The sequence below is a fragment of the Clarias gariepinus genome, chromosome 11 (genome assembly GCF_024256425.1).
Source record: "Clarias gariepinus isolate MV-2021 ecotype Netherlands chromosome 11, CGAR_prim_01v2, whole genome shotgun sequence".
Taxonomy (NCBI): Eukaryota; Metazoa; Chordata; class Actinopteri; order Siluriformes; family Clariidae; genus Clarias; species Clarias gariepinus.
Window position 1 is genome coordinate 24487754 of NC_071110.1, and position 23155 is coordinate 24510908.

The 23155-nt window shown below is 37.3% G+C and overlaps 1 protein-coding gene across 1 annotated transcript; it reads right to left on the reverse strand.

The window, feature by feature from the left end:
- Positions 1 to 11094: 11094 nt before the first annotated feature.
- Positions 11095 to 17616, reverse strand: LOC128532813 (sushi, von Willebrand factor type A, EGF and pentraxin domain-containing protein 1-like). The gene is made up of 9 exons (XM_053506917.1): positions 17472 to 17616; positions 17237 to 17386; positions 16143 to 16322; positions 14376 to 14528; positions 14055 to 14270; positions 13874 to 13978; positions 11868 to 12012; positions 11552 to 11621; positions 11095 to 11172 (listed from the first exon to the last, which is right to left on the reverse strand). Exons 1-9 carry the CDS (start codon positions 17614 to 17616, stop codon positions 11095 to 11097), a joined length of 1242 nt encoding a protein of 413 aa, XP_053362892.1.
- Between the last annotated feature and the right edge of the window lie 5539 nt (positions 17617 to 23155).

Below are 23155 nucleotides of genomic sequence, written 5' to 3' on the forward strand. Positions count from 1 at the left end.
TAAAATTGGTAATGTTACTAATGGCAATAAATACAAGGAATATTATGTATCCTGAACCTGTTTATAAGTTTTCACCTCTTCACAGAAGTGGCCAGCTCTACATTTATGCTCTGGAGGTTTAGATGTGTTCTGCCCTACAGGACAATAGTATCCCTCAGAGCACAGTCCACTGGGCTCAGTAAGACCTTTCTGGTCACAAAAATATCCAGATGGGCAGAGCAGACAGTTTTCTATCCTGCTTGCTCCAGGAGAGCCTAAGATATACATTAGAGTCAAAATGTCAGAAATACAAACCACAAAGAGGTCTGTTAGGCAACAGATCTTTTCAGCCAATACTTGGGAGATACCAAAGCTTGAAACTAACCACTGATATAATATAATAAGGATTCACTTTAACTGACAGTCCAGCAATATAATAACATTAAGCATTCTTTAAATTAAGTCATTTTATTTCGGTGAGTACACTTACTATATACTTTAAGTGTTTATAAATATTGATTTGGAATATCCCTAAAGATTAAAGTTAAAAACGCATTATCTTACCTCTCAATGTGCCTGGCAGGCAGGGCAAGGGTAAGGCTGTGCCTCTGGGACAGTAATGTCCAGGAGGACAGGGTGCAGCATAAGGATCCGTGGAGCCTTTGGGGCAATAGAAACCAGCAGGACAAAAACCAACAGGTGTGTGAAGGCCAGTCTGATTACAATGAGAGCCTGCATCACAGAGCTGAGGCAAAGATGATCCCACAGGGCAGTAATAACCTGCACAGGGCATTCACTGCATTTTACTCGAGGTTATAACAGCAATACATGCATTCCCTACACTCACTGCTTTTTAAAAAAAATCTATTATAGTGACACTCTGTCACTTTCCAGTTATATTGGTGGCAAAAAGTATTAAGACACAAGTGAAAGTCAGTGTTTTAATGACATTTTATTTTATTTATTAAATAATGAAAATCAGCATTAAGAAGAAGAGTTGTTATTTTATGCCATGAAATTGCTGTACAGCAAACAATATTTAGTTCTTTATTCTTTAAATCCTGCTAGGTTCGACTGGGCGTAGAGTTAAAAAGATGTCTGCAGCAGTCTAGTGTTACTTGCTTAATCCAAGATGAGATGACTCCTAATTCTAAGATTGACTGCTAATGCCCAAGTAACCAATTATCCAACAATTTTCTATTGGGTTTAGGTCTGGAGAAGTATTCCAGAAGGTGAACACTATTGTCAGATATCCTGTTATTTGCTAGTTTTTCAGTTAATTAGCAGAACTCTTCAGCCAAATTAGTGGAATCACCTGTTTTGTGTACAGGGAGAGCTATAATGTAGTACATGAAATATGTTGTCTGAATAGTTTTGACCACCACTATAGACCACCTTATATAATTTATGATCACTAGCCATAAAATATATAAAGTAAAAATATACTATACATGAAAAATAAATTTATACAGAATATAAAATGGCAGTTTCTGTACCTATAGGGCAAATGTCTCCTTTGAAGTCATTGCATACAGTTTGTATGACTTCCAGAGGTGCTTCCAAATCAGGTTCAGTCAATGTTAAATCAGAGGAAAATCTGGAGTTTATCCTCTTGCAATTTCTTATTCCATTTTCTAGATAGCAAATTAACAAAAACATTGGTTGTACAAATAAAACAAAATCTGGCTTTACTTTTTATGTTTTTGATAATAATAACAATAATAATAATAATATATTATATACTGATAATATTATTCAGGCACAAACCAGTGCTATGATCTATGCAGGAGCTATTGTATCTTTGAGCACAAAGATAGTGTTCAGAGTGACTAGACTCAGGCAAGAAGTCACAGAAGCACTCCAACTGAAGGATTTTGGCCTTTGGTGCTGCAGTATCTGCACCACCTGTACAGTAGTGTCCAGGAGAGCAAAAACCTGAAACCAATTAAACTAATTTAATTCACATCTTCAAGAATTTCCACAAAAAACTTTTATTACTGTATGAATTATTTAATAACACAGAGAATTTTATGCGATGTTTAATGGTTAAATTTACAGTTTGTAGAAATATTAACATTTACAATAATATGAGCAAAAAATTATACACAATATACAACAATACTATAAGCTTAAATACCCAGGAAGTATTACTAAGCCATATATACAGTATATCTTTCTATTTATTTTCACTGCAGTTAGTAAATAATACTTATAAGTTACTCATTAGTTATTATTTAGCTGGATTTCATTTATATAGCATGTCAACAAATTTTTCTATGTGTACTTTTAAGGAAAATGCAATTATTAAATTAAAATAGCCCAAAGTAAATTTTGTTAGATGAAAGCTTTGTAAGTTTCTCCATAACATTCCATATAATAATTAAAATGTTTATTTCATACTTAAATAATAGCTTCTTTTCATAAAGAGTTTTGTTAATTTTCAAACTGACAGCATTAAGATTCTAATTTGAGCATTTCAATACTACATTTAAAACAGACCTGTAATTTACAGCATTGACAGAAATGTTTTTCAGGCTATTTTCCTCATTTCTGTTTTTTTTTCTAATTTTTTTCAACCCTGAAATTACAGTAGCTCTGTTACTTAACTAATGAGCTAAAACCAAAAGCATAAATAGTTAAAATTTTTTGTAAAGGTCTAGTGTTGGCTGAATCTGCCTACCTGATGGTTGAGAAGAGCCCAATGCAAGGCAATACCTGCCTGGAGGGCATAAAGAGCAAAGCGTATAAGAAGAGGCTCCTTTATCTGGCAGGAAGTGACCAACAGGACAGGGTAAAGGAGCACTGCTCTGTTCAGGACAGTAATGCCCTGCTGGACAAATGTCTCCATATATCTGAGAGACTGGCCTAGGCTCTGTGGCTCCAGATGAACAGAAGTGGCCTTTGAAGAAATGGATCAGAAAGCAATTTGTGGCAACAAGCTCTGACTGAGATCAAGAATAAAAGTAACAACAAATGACACTGACCAGAAGAACAGGGTCCTGATGGAGTGGTGAGGGCACTAATATTGCAGTAAAAACCTGGAGGACAGGGGGAGCAGTCCAGCAAAGACTGCAAGCCTTCAACTTGACTCACTGTTCCTGCTGGACAGGGCATAGGTATAGATGCACCTTCCAGACAGTAAAAACCTGGAACAAAAAAACGTTAGATTGTTAGAACGTTATTCGGTTGTATGAATGTTTCTATTATACCGTAATATAAATACACTGTTTTCACCTGTTGGACATGTCAGACAAGAAGGCTGAGCTAGTTGAGACTGATAGGTACCAGGGGGACAGATGACAGGCTCAGTACTACCATATGGACATGAATGTCCAAGTGGGCATTGTTGACCTGACCACACAACATAGTTAATAGAAGTTAAACATTCCCTTTCTTTTAGGAAGTAATACATTCATATAGGACTCATGTTAAATGTTAAAATAAAATATTTTCTTGCTGTAAATGAATGGTGTTGTCTATCATTCAAAAATCTTTCTTAATTTTCTCACTTCCCAGAGATGTTTTCTGTATAAGCTTACACATTTTCATAATTCTGTTAAAAAAAAACAATACTTAGGATTACCCCTAGGACCTACCAGGTTCATGTGCAGACACAGTGCCTGCAGGGCAGAACCAGCCTTCTGGGCATAGAAGATCCACAGAGCTCTGGCCCCAATCAGGGCAGAAAAATCCAGGTGTACATGGGTTGCAATCAGACCTAGAAGCAGCACCATACCAACCCAGGAATGTTCCTATGGTTGTAATATTTAGTAACATGCAATTATGTTAAACTGTGTACATAACTGAAAATGTAAACTTTTTGATCACATATTATAAAATCATAAAATAAAGGTAAAAAAAAATCCTAGGATATTGGTAATGTATCAAATAGACAGCTGATAGTTCTTAGGGAAATAAGGTTAAGCAAGTGAGATTGATTTAATGCTCAACTGCAAACAAACCTCCTTATGATAGGTATCATCTTTTTAAAAAGGGTCAAACCAAATATACTGTACAAATTATTATAATAAAAAAATACAGTGAAAGAAAAAAGTATTTTAAAAAATCGTAACACATTTCTGGTGCATATTTCAACTCAATTTTTTTACATTGTACAAAAAGCTAATAAATAATAATAATAATAATAATAATAATAATAATAATAATAATAATAAATTAAAAAATTGTAAAAATAATAATAAATTTGATGGAATCACAAAATAAATGTTAAGAGGTTATGCTGTCCAAAGTCTTCTGGAGATTTTTTTGGTTTGGCTATATGTTTGGGGTTGCTCTTTTGCAACTGTCTTCTTCCCTCATTTATTTTCTTGCCAAATAAAATAAAATTCTTCTCCAATATGCACCAGTAAATCGCTTTAATCATGTTTCCTCTATTGACTTGTAATGAGCTCCATATTATAAATCGAGCAGATTTAAGTTTTAAATGTTGTGGGATTACAATGTTACCTGGTGGACATTTTAATGGCTGGACACTTCCAGTAGGGCAGTAATGACCCAGAGGACACAGATTCCCAGTGACCCGATCCAAATCAAAGAGATCATCTTCTGAATTTGACCCATGCACCTTATCCTCTGGAAAGACAAAATCACAATGCTAGAGTTGTCAATTTATGTACTGTAAAAAAAATAAATAAATAAAAAAACTTAAACTTAAAACCAATCTAATGCATTCGGACATTCACTAGAATTTCTGTATATTGAAGGAGAAAGAAGCAAATTTGTGTCTTTTGTTTAATAAAAACTCACACTGCATGGCAAAAAAGCTGCAGTTTTTGATTTGCTTGATTATTGCAGTAATCAAATTAATATGTGTTAGCTGGCAACAGTTATTTTGTGTGACTTCATGTAGCTTCTCACTGCATCAAATTACTTCTTAAATTATAATGGGAGAAAATGTATCACATGGTCCTGGAAAAGTTTTTACTGTGAATAAGGTGTATCAAATTATTGGCCTGCATCATGCAAATAAAACAACTAAGTAGATTACCGGGATCGGGGTAAAAATGCAATATTAAAAACTGGAAGGCTAGTGCTGGGCCTGTTATTAAATACTTTAGATTCTTTTCAGGATTTTTTTTTCAAAGAGAGAATGTGTTTTTTTTGGTATCATTGTACTTCAGTTTAAGCCTGATTGTAATTAGAAAGCATAAAAAATAGGAAAATTGTTTAAAGATGCTGTAGATTTTTTGAAAAATTGTGTTACAGAAACGAGTTTAAATCTTGTTTGGCCATGTGACTTAAAAGGGGTTAAAAGGATGGCATCAGTTAATTGTCCTTCTAATTACAGTAAAAAACATTAGCTGATTGTTTGAATATGGATGCAAAAGAGGGTAGATAGCACTTTTCTCCAAAAATGTCATTCTGAGCCGTTACACATCATGAGCAAAAGTAAATATATAACATAAAGTATACTTTTTCTCCTTCATTACATTTGTGAGCACAGTTATTTACCATGACGTTTGTTATGATGAGGTGTTGGGGATATTGATCCAAGACTGCAGTAATATCCTGGGTTGCAGGAGCCAGACGGTGAAATCAACGCATAGTCTGCACAGTACTGACCAGGTGGACATTGCTGGCACTCCAAAATAGACGTTGCCCCTGTTGACACATAAATTTAAACATAATGCAATATGAATTACACATTAATGTTTAATTATAATTAGAAACATATATTTTAATAGATTTCATTTGCTATACAGCAAGAGACCATGACCTTTACAAAATACACATATGATTAAGACCTTCTAATGAGCTGAATGTTCCTGGAGGGCAGGAATGCATATGACTGGTGCCTGCCATGCAGTAAAAGCCTGCTGGGCATTTCCTTCCTGTGGCATCTCCAGGTGGCTGTGACTGAGATGCACCCTGGATACACACATACCTAAACACACAAAAACAGATGTTAGTAGACAGTAATTTATGCCTCTTGGTACAGTATTGTGGTGAGAAATTGTGTGTAATGGACCGAAGAGGCCGTCACTCACCCTGGAGAGCAGTCTCCCGTAGGTGTGGACAGGCCAGAGGAGCCACAATACTGTCCACCGGGGCAGGGAATACACTGTCCAACATTGGACATACCTAACTCATCACTGTAAGTACCAACTGGACAGGGGAACTCATATCCAGATTTTGTACCTGATCGAAACATAACTTCTTTAAGATGAAGAAAAAATCTGTTTACTTCTTTCTGTTGGAATATTCCAAGGAATTTGTTTACCTTCTGGACAGTAATGTCCCATGGGGCATGGCATAGGTGTGATGGTGCCTCTCATAATCCCTGTTTCAGGATCAATTGAGCCGGCACAGAAATACGCAGACAGACAGAGCAAACACTCTGCCTATAGAAAACACATCCATCACTGTACAGGCAGTTTAGGTGTGGTCATATGATTATTGTCTTAAGTTTCTGGTGTCTATCAAGACATAGGTACTGTATAATGACTCTTATGGTTATTGTACTGTATGTGCATTTCCTAAGGAAATCCTTTCTAACATCTTTATATAGGCATAATCAATGTTAATAATATTTAATAACTAATATCAATATTGATTGCATCCCACCATCTGTCTGAATCAAGTAAGCTTGTAAGCAACTGGAAATCATTTTTTTGCTTTAAAAACAACACCTAAATCTATTCGCTAACCTGTGAGTGTAGGCTTTGATAACTCCCAGGAGCACAAGGAGTCTGAGAAGCACTGCCTGAGGGGCACATATGGCCAGGCGAACACATATATTGAGCAGGCTGACTGGAGGTCTGGCCTTGTGGACAGTAATAGCCAGCATGGCAAATATGAGAAGGTGCAGAGAGCCCCCTACTGGAACAAGCAAATCCTACAATAGAGAAAAGCAAATATTGTGCAAGTTATGACAATAATGTCCTTTAGCTGATTTATGGCTTTCTTTTACATATTGGGCTGATCAATGCTCTCACCAGCAGGGCAGGGCAGACAGGCAGAGAGCTCTGTGTTCTTGCTGCTGTTGCTGTAGTGGCCTGGGGGACAGGGCAGTGGAAATGACGAGCCCACAGGACAGTAATGACCAGGAGGACATTGATCTCCGGTCATTCCATCCTCAGGGGTTGGGGACACAGCCCTAGAGAGGCAGAAGAATCCAGCTGCACAAGGCCCAAATGGGGAACTCTGACCAGGAGCCTTGCAGAAAAAACCTGCCAAAGGGAGAGTGATTTTTGTAAAAAAATTATTATTATTATTATTACAGTTATGTCTCTCACTGTAAAGACATACGTCAGCATGTTTAAAACAACATGTGTCTATTTATATACCTTTTATGGTAAGACAAACATGAAAACATCCTATATATATAAAAAAAACATCCTATAAAATATATACATAAAACTACATAATGTAACATAATACAATTATATATATATATATACAATATGATAAAGTGTATTTTTTTGGTGTAAGTTTTACATGCATTTTCAAAAGTTTTGTGGAATCTCTGAAAAGATGTATGACAGATTTATAACTAATTTACTGAATTTATCTCAACAAAAAATTAAGGCAAATGATCTATACGATAAATGTATGGATTTTAAGATTTTATTAAATGTATTGTACCTGGTGTGCATGGTAAACAGTTATCTAAATTGCTCATTCTTGTGTACGGATTAATCGTCCCTGCAGGACATGGATACTGAGTCTTCAGGGATGTGCCTGTGGGACAGTAATGGCCCACAGGGCATTCTCTGCTTTTAGTGATAGAGCTGTTGCCTTGACAGTAGTACCTATATTAAAGCAAGAAAAAAAAGATCTTGAGATTCAGTTATCCGCAGCATTGTCCATATGTTAGAACAAGATATATAGACCTTTGCACTTTTTTTGCTGTCTGTCACAATGCACAACATTGCTTAATATCGGATACAGGTATGTGAGGTATATGAAAGAAAAGTAAGCTTTAGAATGACTTACATACAGTATGAGTCAGAGTAATATTACAGAGTACTGTGAAAAAGTCATGAGCCACCCCTTTTTTTTTTTTTTTTTTATATTTTGCTTCCAAAGAGCCAGACTTTCTTGCATTTTTTGATGTAATTTTGAGGAATAGATCTCCAGGCTCCCTCATTTTTGGCAAGTTTTGGCTCTCATTTTTTAGTCCAGTCCCTGTACCTGACCAGTGTATGAGGAATGTTTTGTTTAGCTACACAGTTACCTATGAATCATTTATTCATCACAAACACCTAACTTGGCATAAACCAGTGAGAAACAAGTGCAGATGATGACAGATGATCAGGCCAGTGATTAGTACAGTATACTGATGATGGTGAATGCTGAGTGGTTGGAACAGATGAGAGGGGAAATGAGGTTGCTGCTGAGGTTGTACTGTACAGTATATTGCAATTTGTTCAAAATGTTTCCATTTTCAAAATGATAATGTCAGAAGTTAAGACAACCATAAATATATGACAAGATAACAGCCTTAACATAACACATTATACAAGCTTATTATTATTATTATTATTATTATTATTATTATTATTATTATCTCATCATCTCTCATCGTCTATAGCACTTTATCCTGTATAAAGGGTCGCAGGAGGCCTGGAGCCTATCCCAGGAGACTTAGGGCAGGAGATGGACTACGCCCTGGACAGGGTGCCAATCCATTGCAGGACACACACATATATACACACTTCCATACTACAGGCCATTTTGAAATGCTGATTAGCATCTTTGTATGACTATGGAGTGTGGGAGGAAACCAGAGTACCTGGAGGAAACCCACCAAGCACGGGCAGAACATGCAAACTCCATAAACGTTGAGGCGGTAATTGAACCTGGCCAAGAATCAAACCCAGACCCTGGAGGTGTAAGGTGATAGTGCTAACCACTAATCTATCCTGCCACTGTCGTCATCATTATTTATTTATTTATTTATTTTTGGACTTAATATTATCTATTTTTACTAATATAGAGTTACTAATACTATTTTTCTTATTCCACTTGGCCTTATTATTCATGGTGTTAGCACTTACTAAAGAAAGTTATACCCATACTTAGGAGCAATCAGGGGACCCACCAAGACGCCTGCACTCTCATGTCTCAAGCTATGCCTCAAACGTTATAATAGTTGTAATAGTCACGACTCTCACTTCGGTTGCTGCCCACCAGAGGTCACCATCAGTAGAGTTATTAAGTGCTTGCACCCTTAACATTTTCTCTAAACTGCCGAGGTTTCTAGACATTTAATTAATTCCTGCTTGTTTCTGCTGTGTATTACCTGTGGACAACTCATTTATTCTACTTGAATATCTGCCTAGAAATACCAAAGGTGAACTTGTATTTCTGTATGTCACATAGTTTGCATCTGTTTTTTTTTTGTTTGTTTTTAATGCGCCTTTGGTCTATACCTTCATTTAAAAAAATATATATATACTGTATTTAGCCAAGGCTGGCTAGATGTTAACCCAGAAGCATCTCATGTTTCAAAATGTTATTATCTTATTGTAAGTAAGTGAGTATGTGTACCCTTGGGGACACAGGCTGCAGCTGGCTTGGCCCTCACTGATGCTGATGGATCCTTGTGGACAGGACTGCGGCACACTCGACCCTCTAGGACAAAAGTAACCTATGGTATGGTACAAAGATCGTGGACATTATAAGTCAAGGTCTTATAAAGATGCAGGTTAGATTTCGTTCAACTTGAACAGAGAAAGCCTGAAAACCTGCAGGACATGGCCCTCCTCTGTGGTCCATGATTGAAGAATTGGGCAGCAAAGCTCCTTGGATACAGTAAAAACCTTCCCAACATTCCCCTTTGGGAGCAGTCAGACCTGGTCTGTCACAGTAATGACCAGGAGAGCAGGGAACACACCCGTCCTGCATGAGAGAAGTGTATCTTTATAACACACCATACACGCCTATTATAACACATTATCAGCAAAAATTGTTAAATTTACGTATGGCATGAAATTGGTGCAAATCCAATAACAATAATAAATGATCAATGGGATCTGGCAATAAGAAGATATCCACAGTGCGACACATTTGTACTCTCATACCTCTGAAGCTAATTTGGTCCCATCACTGTAAGTGCCCACTGGACAAGGCTGAGGGTCAGTGGTGGCTTCTGGACAGAAATGACCAGCAGGACAGGGTCCACCATCTCCTAAGAAAACAATACAGTTTTCTTAGTTCTGGTTACAAAGAAGAACTTGAACGTTTCTAAGACCCTTATAGACCATTTGTAGGAACTGTAATTGTAGAGAAATAAAATATTTCAATGTGTGCTCTGTTTTATTACCTAACATCACATGCTACAAATACTTTAAAAAAAAACGTCTTGCTTTAAGCCAGTTGTGTAAAGTCATCAAATTTTCTTACAGTTTTACATTATTTTTTATTTACACCATACTTAGAGATGTTTTCATTTCCCTCGAGTGCATTGTCTTAATTTTGCATTGGTAATCTCTAATTAATCCCAAAATACAATCTTTCAATGACAGCTGTGCTTACAGGGGTAGAGATAATAACAACCAGCTGCTTAATTTAATAGATGGAACACATGTGGCAGGATTTTTTTTTCTTGCTGTATCCAGGGTATCCAACTGATTAACTCAGGAATTCTAGGGAAACTAGGGAACTTCTATGGCAAACTTCTGTATGTGATCTTCAGGAAGCAATCAAGCAGGCATGGACTGAGCTAGTGACAGGCAGAGTACTGCAGACGTCTTTTTCGACTCTATGTTCAACCGGATCCAAAAGGTTTCGATAAAGAAAGGACTTCATACTAAATTTAAATTGATTTAAGAATGTCATTAAAACATCGAAGTTCACTTTTGTCTGAATACTTTTAGACATCACTGTACTTAATCAGAAAAAAGCCAGCTCAGCTATTCTGTTTAATTACAGTAGACATTAGACAAGCTAATCCTATTTATAGCTGCACCACTCATTGTGATTTGTGATACACTGTGATTTTCACTGTACCTGTGGACAAGGTGAGAGGCTGTGGTGAGGTGTTTCCACGTCTGCAGTAATATCCTGCAGAGCACCGTCCAGACACAGTGGTAGCATTTTGGTTGGAGCAAAAGTGTCCTCCATCACATTGCCTGCACTGGGAGAGCTCATTTAAGCCAGAGTCTGGGCCGTAGGTACCTGATGGACAAGCTCTCCACTCATAAGCTGTGCCTTCTGGACAGTAAAAGCCTACAGGTACATCAACAATTGTTAGACAAGTAAAATGCACAGTGTGGCGCTGTTTGCTTTCTTATCGCATTTATTGTCTCGATTCTGTGCTCTGCAGAAAGAATACTTAGTAACAGGACAGAATAAATTTAACTACTTAAAGTGCTGCACCACCATGTCCCAGGACAAGTTGGACAAATGTCCACATGTTCTCTATTTTTACCTTTTTATTGTGTTTTAATTATTTTGTGTATAACTGTTCTATATGAGTGACCATCTGATTGATAAATTTCTAAATTCCATCCAGTATTTTAACAACTTAGTGGGATCTATCACATAAACACATGTTAATACTGCACATGTCTATAAGGAATATAAGAAATTAACAAATCACTCCAACCTTGTGGACAGAGTAAGCGAGCTCCGTGCGCACAGTACCACCCAGCAGTGCAGGGCCAACACTGAGAGGCCTGTGTGGCAGTCATAAATGTCCCTGGATCACACGGCACAGGTCGAGTGGTTCCATCGGGACAATAATGCTCCTGTGGGCAAATGTTTCCTGAGGTCCCATCAGTAGGCATGGGGGTTGTTGCTTTTTCAATGCAATAAAATCTTTCAGAAACAAAATGCAAATATATTGAGTACTTCTGTAAAAGTTTCTATTAATCTTTTTTTTTTTTTTTTGTAAAAATACAAAGGTTTGTTTTAGCACACACCCTTCAGAACAGAGTCCAGTGGGCAAAGACAGGGCAGTAGTAGCACAGTAGAATCCTCTAGGGCATGGCTGACACTCATCTTCACTCCTCAGGCCTGTGCTGTTTGACAAGGTGCCTAATGGACATGGCATAGGGCTGATAGTACCTGCAATGTGAAAATAAACTCATTGTTAGAGGTGTAACACAATGCAAAAAAATTGATGTTATGATAGCACATAACCCAGAACAAATACACTGTTGTCAAAAAAATGGTTCCTTGGGCTCTGAGCTTCCTATCGCTTTTTTCTAATAAATACATATATGCTAAACATGAACAAAATAATCTGATAATACACCTCCGGTGCCAAAAATAAATAAATAATCACACATATTACAATTTATTTATTTAACCACCCATCACCCTGGAATAGGCTCAATCTGGAATCATCAGACCACATCAGATTACTGTACCTTTTCCCTAACAAATTGAAGTCTGTTTTTTCTAATTAGTCTAACTAACAACTGGTTTTCTTATGGTCACACAGAACCAATTGGTTCAATTGGTTATTACCAATCCCCTGCATTCTAATCACATTGTGTACGTATGTACAGTAAATGCTCTTACTTTCACAACTGAACATAATTATAGTTTTTAGTTGTTATTTTTTTTACCATGCAACTTCACAAGTGATCTCCATTCCTGATTTTGTTGTTGTGATATTTCTTTAACATAGTTGATGGTTTAGCATTATCCCTCCAGTGTGTTGAAGGCTTCTTAACCCAGTTCCAGTAATTTCAAATCTCATGCAGCACAATAATTTAACCCGTCTGAAAGGGTGGCATTTTCTTGGCTATGCAGTGTAGAATAAGATGTAATAATGCTTAAATATAGTCATGCTGATTAATAATGCTCTGGGCACTCTCACCAGTTATTGCCAAGTTATTGCCATATTCCATGCATTTGAAGTTTGTTTTTGACTCAGTGTTTGTATTGTTGCATGAATTTATGTGATTCTCTCGACCCTTGCCTGGTTCTTCACATTGAGCTGAATAACCTTTTGGATATTCTTTGCCTTGCTTTACTGTAGCTGTTATTAAAGTGAAATTAACTTGCACTTGTGCCCATCCTTATATCCTATTAGACATACAATGGGCACCTTGATCTATTAAACAAACATTTGCCTGTTCTGATTCTGTTAAATTTTCAGATCTGATTGGTCAGAGTGTGTTGACAAATTTTAACAGCAACATGACATGTTGGTTCTGGTTTTAAGCTACAGGTTTATACTACACTTGTTTAAATACATAATTGTTTCTATAGTAACAATACATTCCCATAGACTTGTATGGCAGACTCTTCACATAATTTAAGCCTAATAATCAACTGTTAAATGTGCATTGTTATGTAGCAAAATCAAATAGCTGATATTGGGAATACATCTGTAAGTAGGCATCTTTTAGACGGCCAATATGAGCCTTAGGTATGAGTTTTCTTACACTGGAACATCTTCAGGACTGGCTTTTTGTCTTTTGCTGCAATAACAGCTTTATCTTTGTCAGGTCATGATGAAATCAATTAAATTCAATTTTATTTGTATAGCACTTTTCACAAACGTCACTGTCCCCAAGTAGCTTTACAGCAAAAAAGCCTTTAAAGCCTAACCTGAGAACATTGGACAAAGGGCAGGAACACTATAACATGGGTGATATCAGGAACAAACTTGTCTTATGGACATTAAATGTAAGTATAAACTACTGAAAAAAGTAGGCATTTATGATCATTACAATATATTTTAATAATAAGTAATAAGTAAATTGTTGTGGTTTAAGAGAAACAGAAGACTTTTTAATCCAAAACATTAGACATAAGGCTCTATCCTAGGATGCAATCATTAATCTATTTCCAGGATGCCCCTATTATAGTTCATTCTTTACAAAAGTCTATGGGTGACATCATGCTGTTTTTCACCAAACATGGCTAATTATGACTTTATGTATAATTGTGACTAATGGCACTGTTGTATTACCATTAGGGCAGTAGTGTCCAACTGGACAAAGTGATCCTGATGGTCCAGCAGAAGGACTGGCTGAATGGGAGCCCTCTCTGCACCAGTACCCAGATATGCACAACCCTATAATACAAAATCAGTTCTAAGCCAAATGATTATAATACATTAGCAGAATTACATAGCTAGCCCTGTAGTTCACCTGCAGGCTCTGCTAAGCCAAAAAATGGGCAAAAGTGTCCTGCAGGACACAAAAGACAGCTGCTTAAGCTGTCAGCACCCTCTTTTGGGTTGTAGCTTCCAACAGGACAGGGAAATTGTGTGGCATAGCGGGTTCCTTTAGGGCAGTAATATCCTTTAGGACATGACTGCAGGACAGATACATTATTGACTCCAAAACTATCGTCACAGTAAAAACCTGATTAGAGAGAAAACAACAAATTAAGAAATGATATGAAATTGTAGTTCATGTTCAGCACTTAACACACTGGTTCATAACAAGATGTTTATAACTATATCTTGCCCTCTTCACAGACTGTGCAGTTGGCCTGCTTTTTCTTGTCCTGGTAAGTCCCAGAGGGGCAGAGAACTGGAGCAGGGCTTCCTGGGGGACAATGATGACCGAGCGGACAAGGTACAGCTAGGTCATCAGTCTGGCCAGGGGGACACCAATAACCTGTCATACAGAGGACAAGGACAGGTAGATATAGCCGCAAAACATGACTATAAAGATTATGAGGTTTTATAAATAGACTGAGGATTGAACTTGAATTATGTTCTATTTCTGTGAGATTGATAGACCATGTGTGTAGAAGACTCATCCTGCCTTTAGCTCAGTCTGATGGATGTTCATCGAGTTCTTGGCAAGTATACAAATCTTTCCTGATTCAGTATGTGCTCACACATTAATCAACTTGTCTAATTAGCTGCACAGGCATTAGCATTATGAAAATCTAATACACATTCCCCCTAGATAGCAATCCCTTCTAAATGAAACATCAATGGTGGTTATAATTACTGGTGTCTAAAATAATTACTGGGGAAACCAGTGATTTAATCCCACATGAACAAGACTTTACTCTCAGCTCTGGGTTGTATATTGAGTACTTTGCTATATTTACCCTCACTGCAAGGCGCTGTAGGTGCTATCAAGCCTCTCGTGCTGCAGTAGTGACCAGCTCTGCATGACTGACACTGAGACCGATGCTTCAGACCTATCACTGCAGAGAATGTTCCCACTGGACATGGTTCTGGCTCTCTAGATCCTTCAGCTGATTGACAGGAATAGAGCAATTGCTAATGTGGTTTATTGTCATCAGCAGATACATTAGTTTGACCAGTGAGTCGTAGTTACCACAGTAGGAGCCAGGAGGGCAAATATCACCAGTGATGCCATCTGTTGGTTTAGACTGAGTTGCTTCCCCAGTGCAGTAATAACCTGTAGCACAGGGACCACTTGGCAAATCCAGACCTGTTAGAGAAAGCCATTTTGACACTACTGTTACTTAAAATAATATTTTGCTTTTGCAACTAAACAAAAACTTCTCATAAACATATATTTTTATTATAGTCAAGCACAGATTCCACTTTTGTGCATTTCACCACTACTAACTACCAATGGAAATTAGGCTAATTATTCAATATGTTAAGAATACAAAGTCTTGACATTTTTTTTATTAAATCAAGATACAAGACATTAATGTATCAATATTTCAATATATATAAATAGTTATTTTGTTGCCTAATCTAAGGCAACAACTAAGTACATTCATGTGAATCCCCTATACCATAGCAAAACTGTACAGGTAGTCCCGACTTACAAACGAGTTCCGTTCTGGGAGTATGTTCGTAAGTCTGATTTGTTCTTAAGTTCAACAAAGGGAGACTTATAGGCCTTTGATATAAATATACAATGTAAAGCATACCAATACACTTGACTAAATCTGTCCTCTATTCTCACACTGCCATCATGTGACCAAAAACGATAATCACACCATAGGAAATTAAATCTCACAGCGAAATAAATCAGTGTCCCGGGCGCCAATTTAGTCTTCAAGCTATTTTCCCCTGAATTGGACTGTGAACTATCTTGATTAAACCGGAAATAATACAGCGGTCTGTTCATATCTGTGGGAATTTGTAACTTGAATGTTCATAAGTTGGTGAATACCTGTACTTGGGTTTCTCAGGAACTAATGATTAATCTCTAAATATGTTATTTTCAGTTTTAGTATAAAAATAAAAGAAGAAGAAAAAGAAGAAGAAAAAGAAGAAGAAGAATCCAACACACCTGTGGAATTGCAGAAGGCCCCAGGAGGGCAGGGTGTAGGTTCAGAGCTCCCTGCTGGGCAGAAAAACCCTGCCTGACATCGTCCACCAGTGGAGGAGGCTGGACACAGACAGTTAGCACTGGTGTAATTATCCAGATCGAAGGGTTGAGGGTTCCAGGCAGCAGAGACACAAAACCAACCTTGAAAAAAAAAGAGAAGAGCAAAACATGTACATCAAAGTTGTATAGAAACAAGTGCACATCTGTGCACCCACAATAGAATAATGTACAATGATGAATAAACACATCTGTGTTTGATTCACAAGACTTTATACCAAACTTTGATTTGAGATTCAAAGGATGAATAACCTTTGGCGTTATCACTCATTATGTGCATGTCTATGTATTTAATTATTTATATTATTTTAATTTCCAAATCCTCTCAAGTATCAATCTGAAGAGTAGTATAAAGCAGACTATTAAAGAGAATAACATTTAGATCATGACTATGTAGTGTTTGTTTAGGAACCTAAAAAATGTGAAAAAAAGGAGCCATATCCATTCCTTTATGACCACCATGATAATGTTTCATGTCACAAAGTTAAAATTATTTCATTTCTGGTTTCTCGAACATGACAATGAGTTCACTGCACTCAAACAGCCTCCACGGTCACCAAAACCCAATACAATAGAGCACCTTTAAGATGTGTAGAACAGGAAATTTGCATGATGGATGTGCAGCTGACAAATCTGCAGCAACAACGGCGTTGTATCCAATTCTGGCCACTGAAAAGCATTGCACTCTGTCTATGAAACCAAATGTGGAGACTTTTGCTTTGTGAAATGACCCTTAAAGGAACCATTAGAATATGGGCAAAATGGAAAAATAGATGCACATGGTGAGGAAAAATACGGAAGGAGGCTATAGGATTCAAGCAATGATTTTGATTAACAGGATCCAAGTGTGCAGTATCCAAGAAAATGTGTGGCACATGATAAGTTGATTAATCCATTGCATAAATTAGAAGGTGTTCAAAGAGGGCATATTAAATCACTAGTAAAATCACTTGACATTAAAAATACTGTATACTGTTTGTTTTAACTGAGGAACTAACCAGCCTTGCATTTCCCAGACACAGCTGTTAATCTTTCCTTCTCACAGTAGTGGCCTGGCAGGCAGGGCAGACAGCTGTCCAGGCTCTGGGTCATAGGCTCAGGGTTATAGTAGCCTCTTGGGCATGGAAACTGAGTGGCATGTGTTGTGCCTGTAAAAAAAAATATTCAGTACATTTAATTTGTATGATAAACAAGTCAAAGCGAAATCAGAGATTACTGCATGTCATGGCCTACCATCAGGACAGTAGAATCCAGGAGGGCATGGAAACTTAGTGTAGTTGTTGGTGCTCTCTGGGCAGTAGTATCCAGCATGACAGAGGCTACATTTATCTTGTCCAGTAAGGTTTGTGTAGGTACCAGCCGGACAGGGAAGAGGCATGACGCTGCCTAGTGGGCAGTAGTGCGCTTGGGGACATAACCCACCATCCGTGCCAGTACCTGCACACAAGTTAATTAGCCATATTAACAAGTCTTACTTCATTAGTAACACTAATCAGACCAATATAGACATACTGTATTATCACATTTGTTCATACCTGTGGAGGAACTAGCACCACTGGGACAATAGAAACCCTCCTGGCATAGTCCAGATGGCCTGCTTAGGCCGACAGAGTCACAGAACTGGCCAGCTGGGCACAAACTACAGCCTGAGCTCTCTGTGATATAAAGGCTGTGAGCAGAAAGACAGTTATTTAGCCATCTTATTATTTAATCAAACTTATGGGTGGGTTGTACTGTAAGTGTTACCTGCTTGAAAAGGTCCCAAGTGGGCAGGGAAGAGGTTGGCTGGTGCCTTCAGGACAGTAATGGCCTGTAGGGCATGCTCCCCCTATCCCTGTGCTAAAGTTTCCATCAGGGTTCCTAAAATTAATGCCTGGAAGAATGAAGGTCATATAGAAAGCCTTGACTAAATATAAAACCGCCATCTGACAATGCAGTCAAGGATGAGATTCTAATAAAATGTTGTGGTGGAAATTAAGGCTTTTATAAAGAGACAGATGAAACTAACTTGGCCTACCTGCTAGACAAAAATACCCTGACTGGCAGGGACCAGTTGGTTCCACTAGTCCCCATTCCTCACAGTACATTCCTTAAAATGATAGGTGGGTGTGATAAATACAATACCCGATGAATGCAATAAACACTGCCAAAGTAGTAAGCATAGCAGGGGCACTGTTCTCACCAGCTGAGCACAGTGAACACTGCTCAACTTGTCTCTGTCCTGCTTTGGGGTTGTATGTTCCTGGAGGGCATGGGAGGACATCCTCCACTGTGCCCCCCAGGCAGTAGTGTCCTTCCGGACAAAGCTGGGCCTCCTCGCCTTCCATACAAAGCCATCCAGGAGGACAGTCACTGCACTTGGCAGCCCCTGTACATACAGCACACCTCTTTAATAATAATAATAATAATAATAATAATAATAATAATAACTGCAAAAACGCCAGAACAGAATAAATTGAAAAAAAAAAAAAACATACAATTGTGAAAAAACAGCATGTATTATTTGCATCTAATGGAGATGCACAGCAGTAGAGCTGGAGGGTATGAAAAAAATGACTGCAATAAAATTCCATGACAATCACTGGATGAATTCATTTATATTACATTGTGTGTGTGTGTGTGTGTGTGTGTGTGTGTGTGTGTGTGTGTGTGTGTGCGTGCGTGCATCAGAAAATCCTTTATCATTTACAGTTATTTTAATATATAAAAAAATTTTCAATTGCATGCTCACACATCATTATATTAAAAATATAAACTAGATAGTGTGGCTTTAACAGCAGGAGTGGGAGAAGCTAAATAATTAATAGTTAATAGCAATTTCTATAATAACAAAGCTACACTAGACTAAATGATTTCAGTAAAAGTGCAGTAAAAAGCAGCTACAAATCAATAGCTAATTCAGTAATGTGTGTTTAAATGATAAACTATGTGTACCAGTAGTGTTGGAGTATGTGCCATCAGGGCAGTGTTGAGGTGAAGTGCACCCTTGTGGGCAGTAATATCCTGCTGGGCATTTGTTTCCAGTAACCCCGTCTACAGGAGAGGAGGTCTTAGCACCACTGATACAAAAATATCCTGTATGGGGAAATGTAGTGGAAGAATCATTAAATCTATGACAGGCAGGTTTAATACAGATACAGAGCAGACAACAACAAAGTAAAACAATATATATATGTTATACATGTTAACAATGTGGACACTTAACCATTAAACTCACATGTGCTTATTCAAGATTTAGTTTCTCTTTACTTTTATACTGCAATATCCGTCTGAAAAGCTTCCCACTATGTTTTGGAGCATAGCTGTGAGTACTGTATTTATGCTCATTCACTATTTAGTGGATTAGTAAAGTCAGCTTATGCCAGGTGAGGAGGCCCGGGGTGTAGTGGGCTTTACAGTTTTAAATGGTGCATAACAAAGTTTTTCAAATTTAGTTTGCTTCCAAATTTGTGTCATTTTGGGGAAAGCTCATAGGAGAGGGGTCAGGTGTCCACATAGTTTTGGCCATATAGTGTATCTCTAAATAATAAAGAATAAAATCCTCCTACTTTAATGACGTTTTCAAAATCTTTTTATTTATTTTTTATTTTAAATATTTAAAAATATATTTGTTTAATTCAATGTAATTCACAGTCTCCCATAGTTTAAAGGCATGTGGTGTAGCCTAATTCCAAATACCGTATCCTATAATAGTGTGTGTGTGGGGGGGGGGAGGGAGGAGACAAGACAGAGACAGAGAGAGACAACGAGAAAGTGATTCACTGTATTTTAAAGCAGCTGTACGTTGGCTGTCCTGTCAAATTTTACTGGGTTGATTAGTTAATATCTATAGATGACAGATTTCTTTGTTGAATCTAGAACACTCAGGCAGGCGAAAACAGTGCCAACACTGACCAAAATAAAGTGCTGTTTTATCCTTTAAGAAGAGAATAACACTTATGAACATATTCATTACTTAGTTTGCATTAATTTAAAAAACATAAATAGCAAACGAGATTTCCATACATTAGTATTTTTTTCCTAGCCCAATTTAGTTATTTCAAGAGAAGCCACATTTAAATAATCTTTTACACAAAATCTCAAAGCTCATAGCTAAAAGACTGGCTAGCTTACTTTTATTATATCTTAAAACATGATGTACTACATTAAAAGCTTTTTGATAGTGAAATTAATAATGGATAATCTTATACTGTATTATGTATGTATGAATATATATGCTTAAATTTTTAAATCCAATACAATATGATCATGCATTTGCAAAGCCCTGAGGATCGAATCAGGTTGATGGTATTTTGCAATAGCCACATAAATGCTGTGATATTCTCCCCTTATATATATACTTTTGGCCATATAGTGTTTCTCTAAATAATAAACAATAAAATCCTTCCACTTTAATGACAGTTTCAAAATCTTTTTATTTATTTTTAATTTTTTAAAGTAAAATTCATTGTAATTCACAGTCTCCCATAGTTTAAAGGCATGTGGTGTAGCCTAATTCCAAATACTGTATCCTGAAAAAAGGCATGAGTGTGTTTGTGTGTGTGTGTATATATATATATATATATATATATATATATGTATATATATATATATATATATATATATATTTATTTATGTGTGTATATATATATGCCCACTTACTTTATATTAAAAAAATCTATTAATCAAATACCTGTTTAATTTTATTATATTAAAATTATATTTACATATTATATTACCTATCTCTGTAATTAGGCGTTTACTTCACTGGTTAGTCAACTAATGAATGTATAATTTGCTGGTCCCGGTATTTGCTTTATCAGTGCTGTACCTGCAGCACACGCTCCTGTGGGCTGTGTGAGTCCAGTCTTGTTACAGAAAAACCCTGCAGGGCAAGGTGAGCAGAAGGACAGGTTCCGAGCTCCGAGCACACTGCTCCACGTTCCAGTGGGACACGGGTGCTGATGTGGGTGTCTGGTGCCCTCAGGGCAGTAATAACCAGCAGGGCAAACATCTCCGAACCTGAAGTTCACCTGATGAAATTTACATTCTGGTTGTAATCAATAAGCACAGTTTAATTCTTCATTAAGTCTCATTTATTGATGCATAGTTCTGACTGTTTTGTTCTCCTCATCCTGCCTCTGTCGATGAAAAGAAAATGATACCCAAACAGATTTTGTTTGTTTATCAGCGCATGGTGGGTGTAATCATTCATACTGTATGTGTCATTGCCAAAAGCCCTTGCTCTGGCCCTGATTTATGCAATCACACATTTTTATGCACAGTCAATCAACACATTTTTGTGAGGGGGTGAGCAGGGACATTCAGAAACTGGGTCAATAAATGTAGCTAGTTACATTAATGTGTGTCTTTAAAAAAAAACAAAAAAATGTTTAAAGAAACCATAGATCTGTAATGACTGAAGATTGGGTTTCAGATGTTTTGTCTACTTAGAGCTACATAAAGGTTAGGGAATGTGGCATCTTAACATTTTATTGTTAAATAAAGTCATTTCTATTCACCACATCTATGTACTGTAGTATGTGCAGTCACTGTAGAGAAGCCTTCAAACACATTGCCTTCTAAGACAGAAAACATTTTACTCATCAATCATATATAATGAAAGTCTAACCACAGGCACTGAGCTCCATTAAGACTTGAAATTGTAATATTGTATAATAGTATACCAATTGTATTATTACTATTCTCAAAAATACCCATGCATACTGTACATCAATATGTATTTTATTTTAATTTTTTGGCAATTGCATTTGCAACCGATTATTTGCTTTCAAGAAAAATCTTTCGGAGTTGCACATGCTCTTCAGATGTGGCGGTTAGATATGATACCAAGCCACACCACAAATGCCTGTAAGGATAATATCCAGTGTGGCACAGTATACAGTACACAATTGACTAAAAAATCCAAATCTAAGTCAACAGTGGCAGCAGAAATTAAACAAAAGATGACAAATCTCTGTCCTTTTTCTAGTGCACCAGATAATACCTCTGTAGTATAAAGTAGCAACATCAAATGTAGCTAAAAGTGCAAACAGTAGGTAGGCAATCATAAATAGCCTAGTGGGTAAATTGTGTAATGTATGCTTTAGTTACTGGAGTGGCAGTGTTGGCTCCTCCGCTACAGTAAAATCCCGCCTCACATGGACCCTGAGGGCTTGATAAACCAGGAGAATGGCAGTACTGACCAGCTTCACATGGACCACAGTGCTCTACTTTTTCTGCTCCTGGATTTGCTATATAGGTTCCCTTTGTAAGGAGAAGAATGCACACATACAGTAGAAGTGAATGAGTCTATATAAATTCAGGTAAAAGCGTTATAAAAAAAAAAATAATAATAATAATACTGACTGGAGGACATGGATGTGCAATAGATGTTCCAGCTGTACAGTAGTGCCCAGGGGGACAAAGCGGCTGATGTGAGAGTGCTGTCAGGTTACACAATCTACCAGGCTTGCATTGAATGCATGCACTTTGTCCTCTTTCCTAATTCAGATAACAAGAAATTAGAGTCCAAAACAAAGTGCTTGGTTTCTAATTAGTATGCTGCAAAGGATTTGACTTACCGGTTGAAAAGTGCCCAAAGAGCAGGGCTCGGGCTTTACAGCTCCTTCTACAGAGTAATGGCCTTCCTCGGCTTGATGCTGAACAGGAGATGCAGAACCACCACTGCAGTAATATCCCGCAGAACATAGGCCAGTTGGAGAGGTGGCGCCTAAGCCTAAACAGTAATAACTGACAAAACAAGACAACATGTCAAGACACTGTCGAGATGTCAATCAATTAAACTTTCTACCTGCCTGTCTGAGAGTGAGAGATACTGTACAGTATATATAGACTGACATATCTGGAAAGACCATGGTGTACCAGCAAATGTATTTGGAAATGGCAGTCAAGTTTTGTAACTAAGGTTACATTTT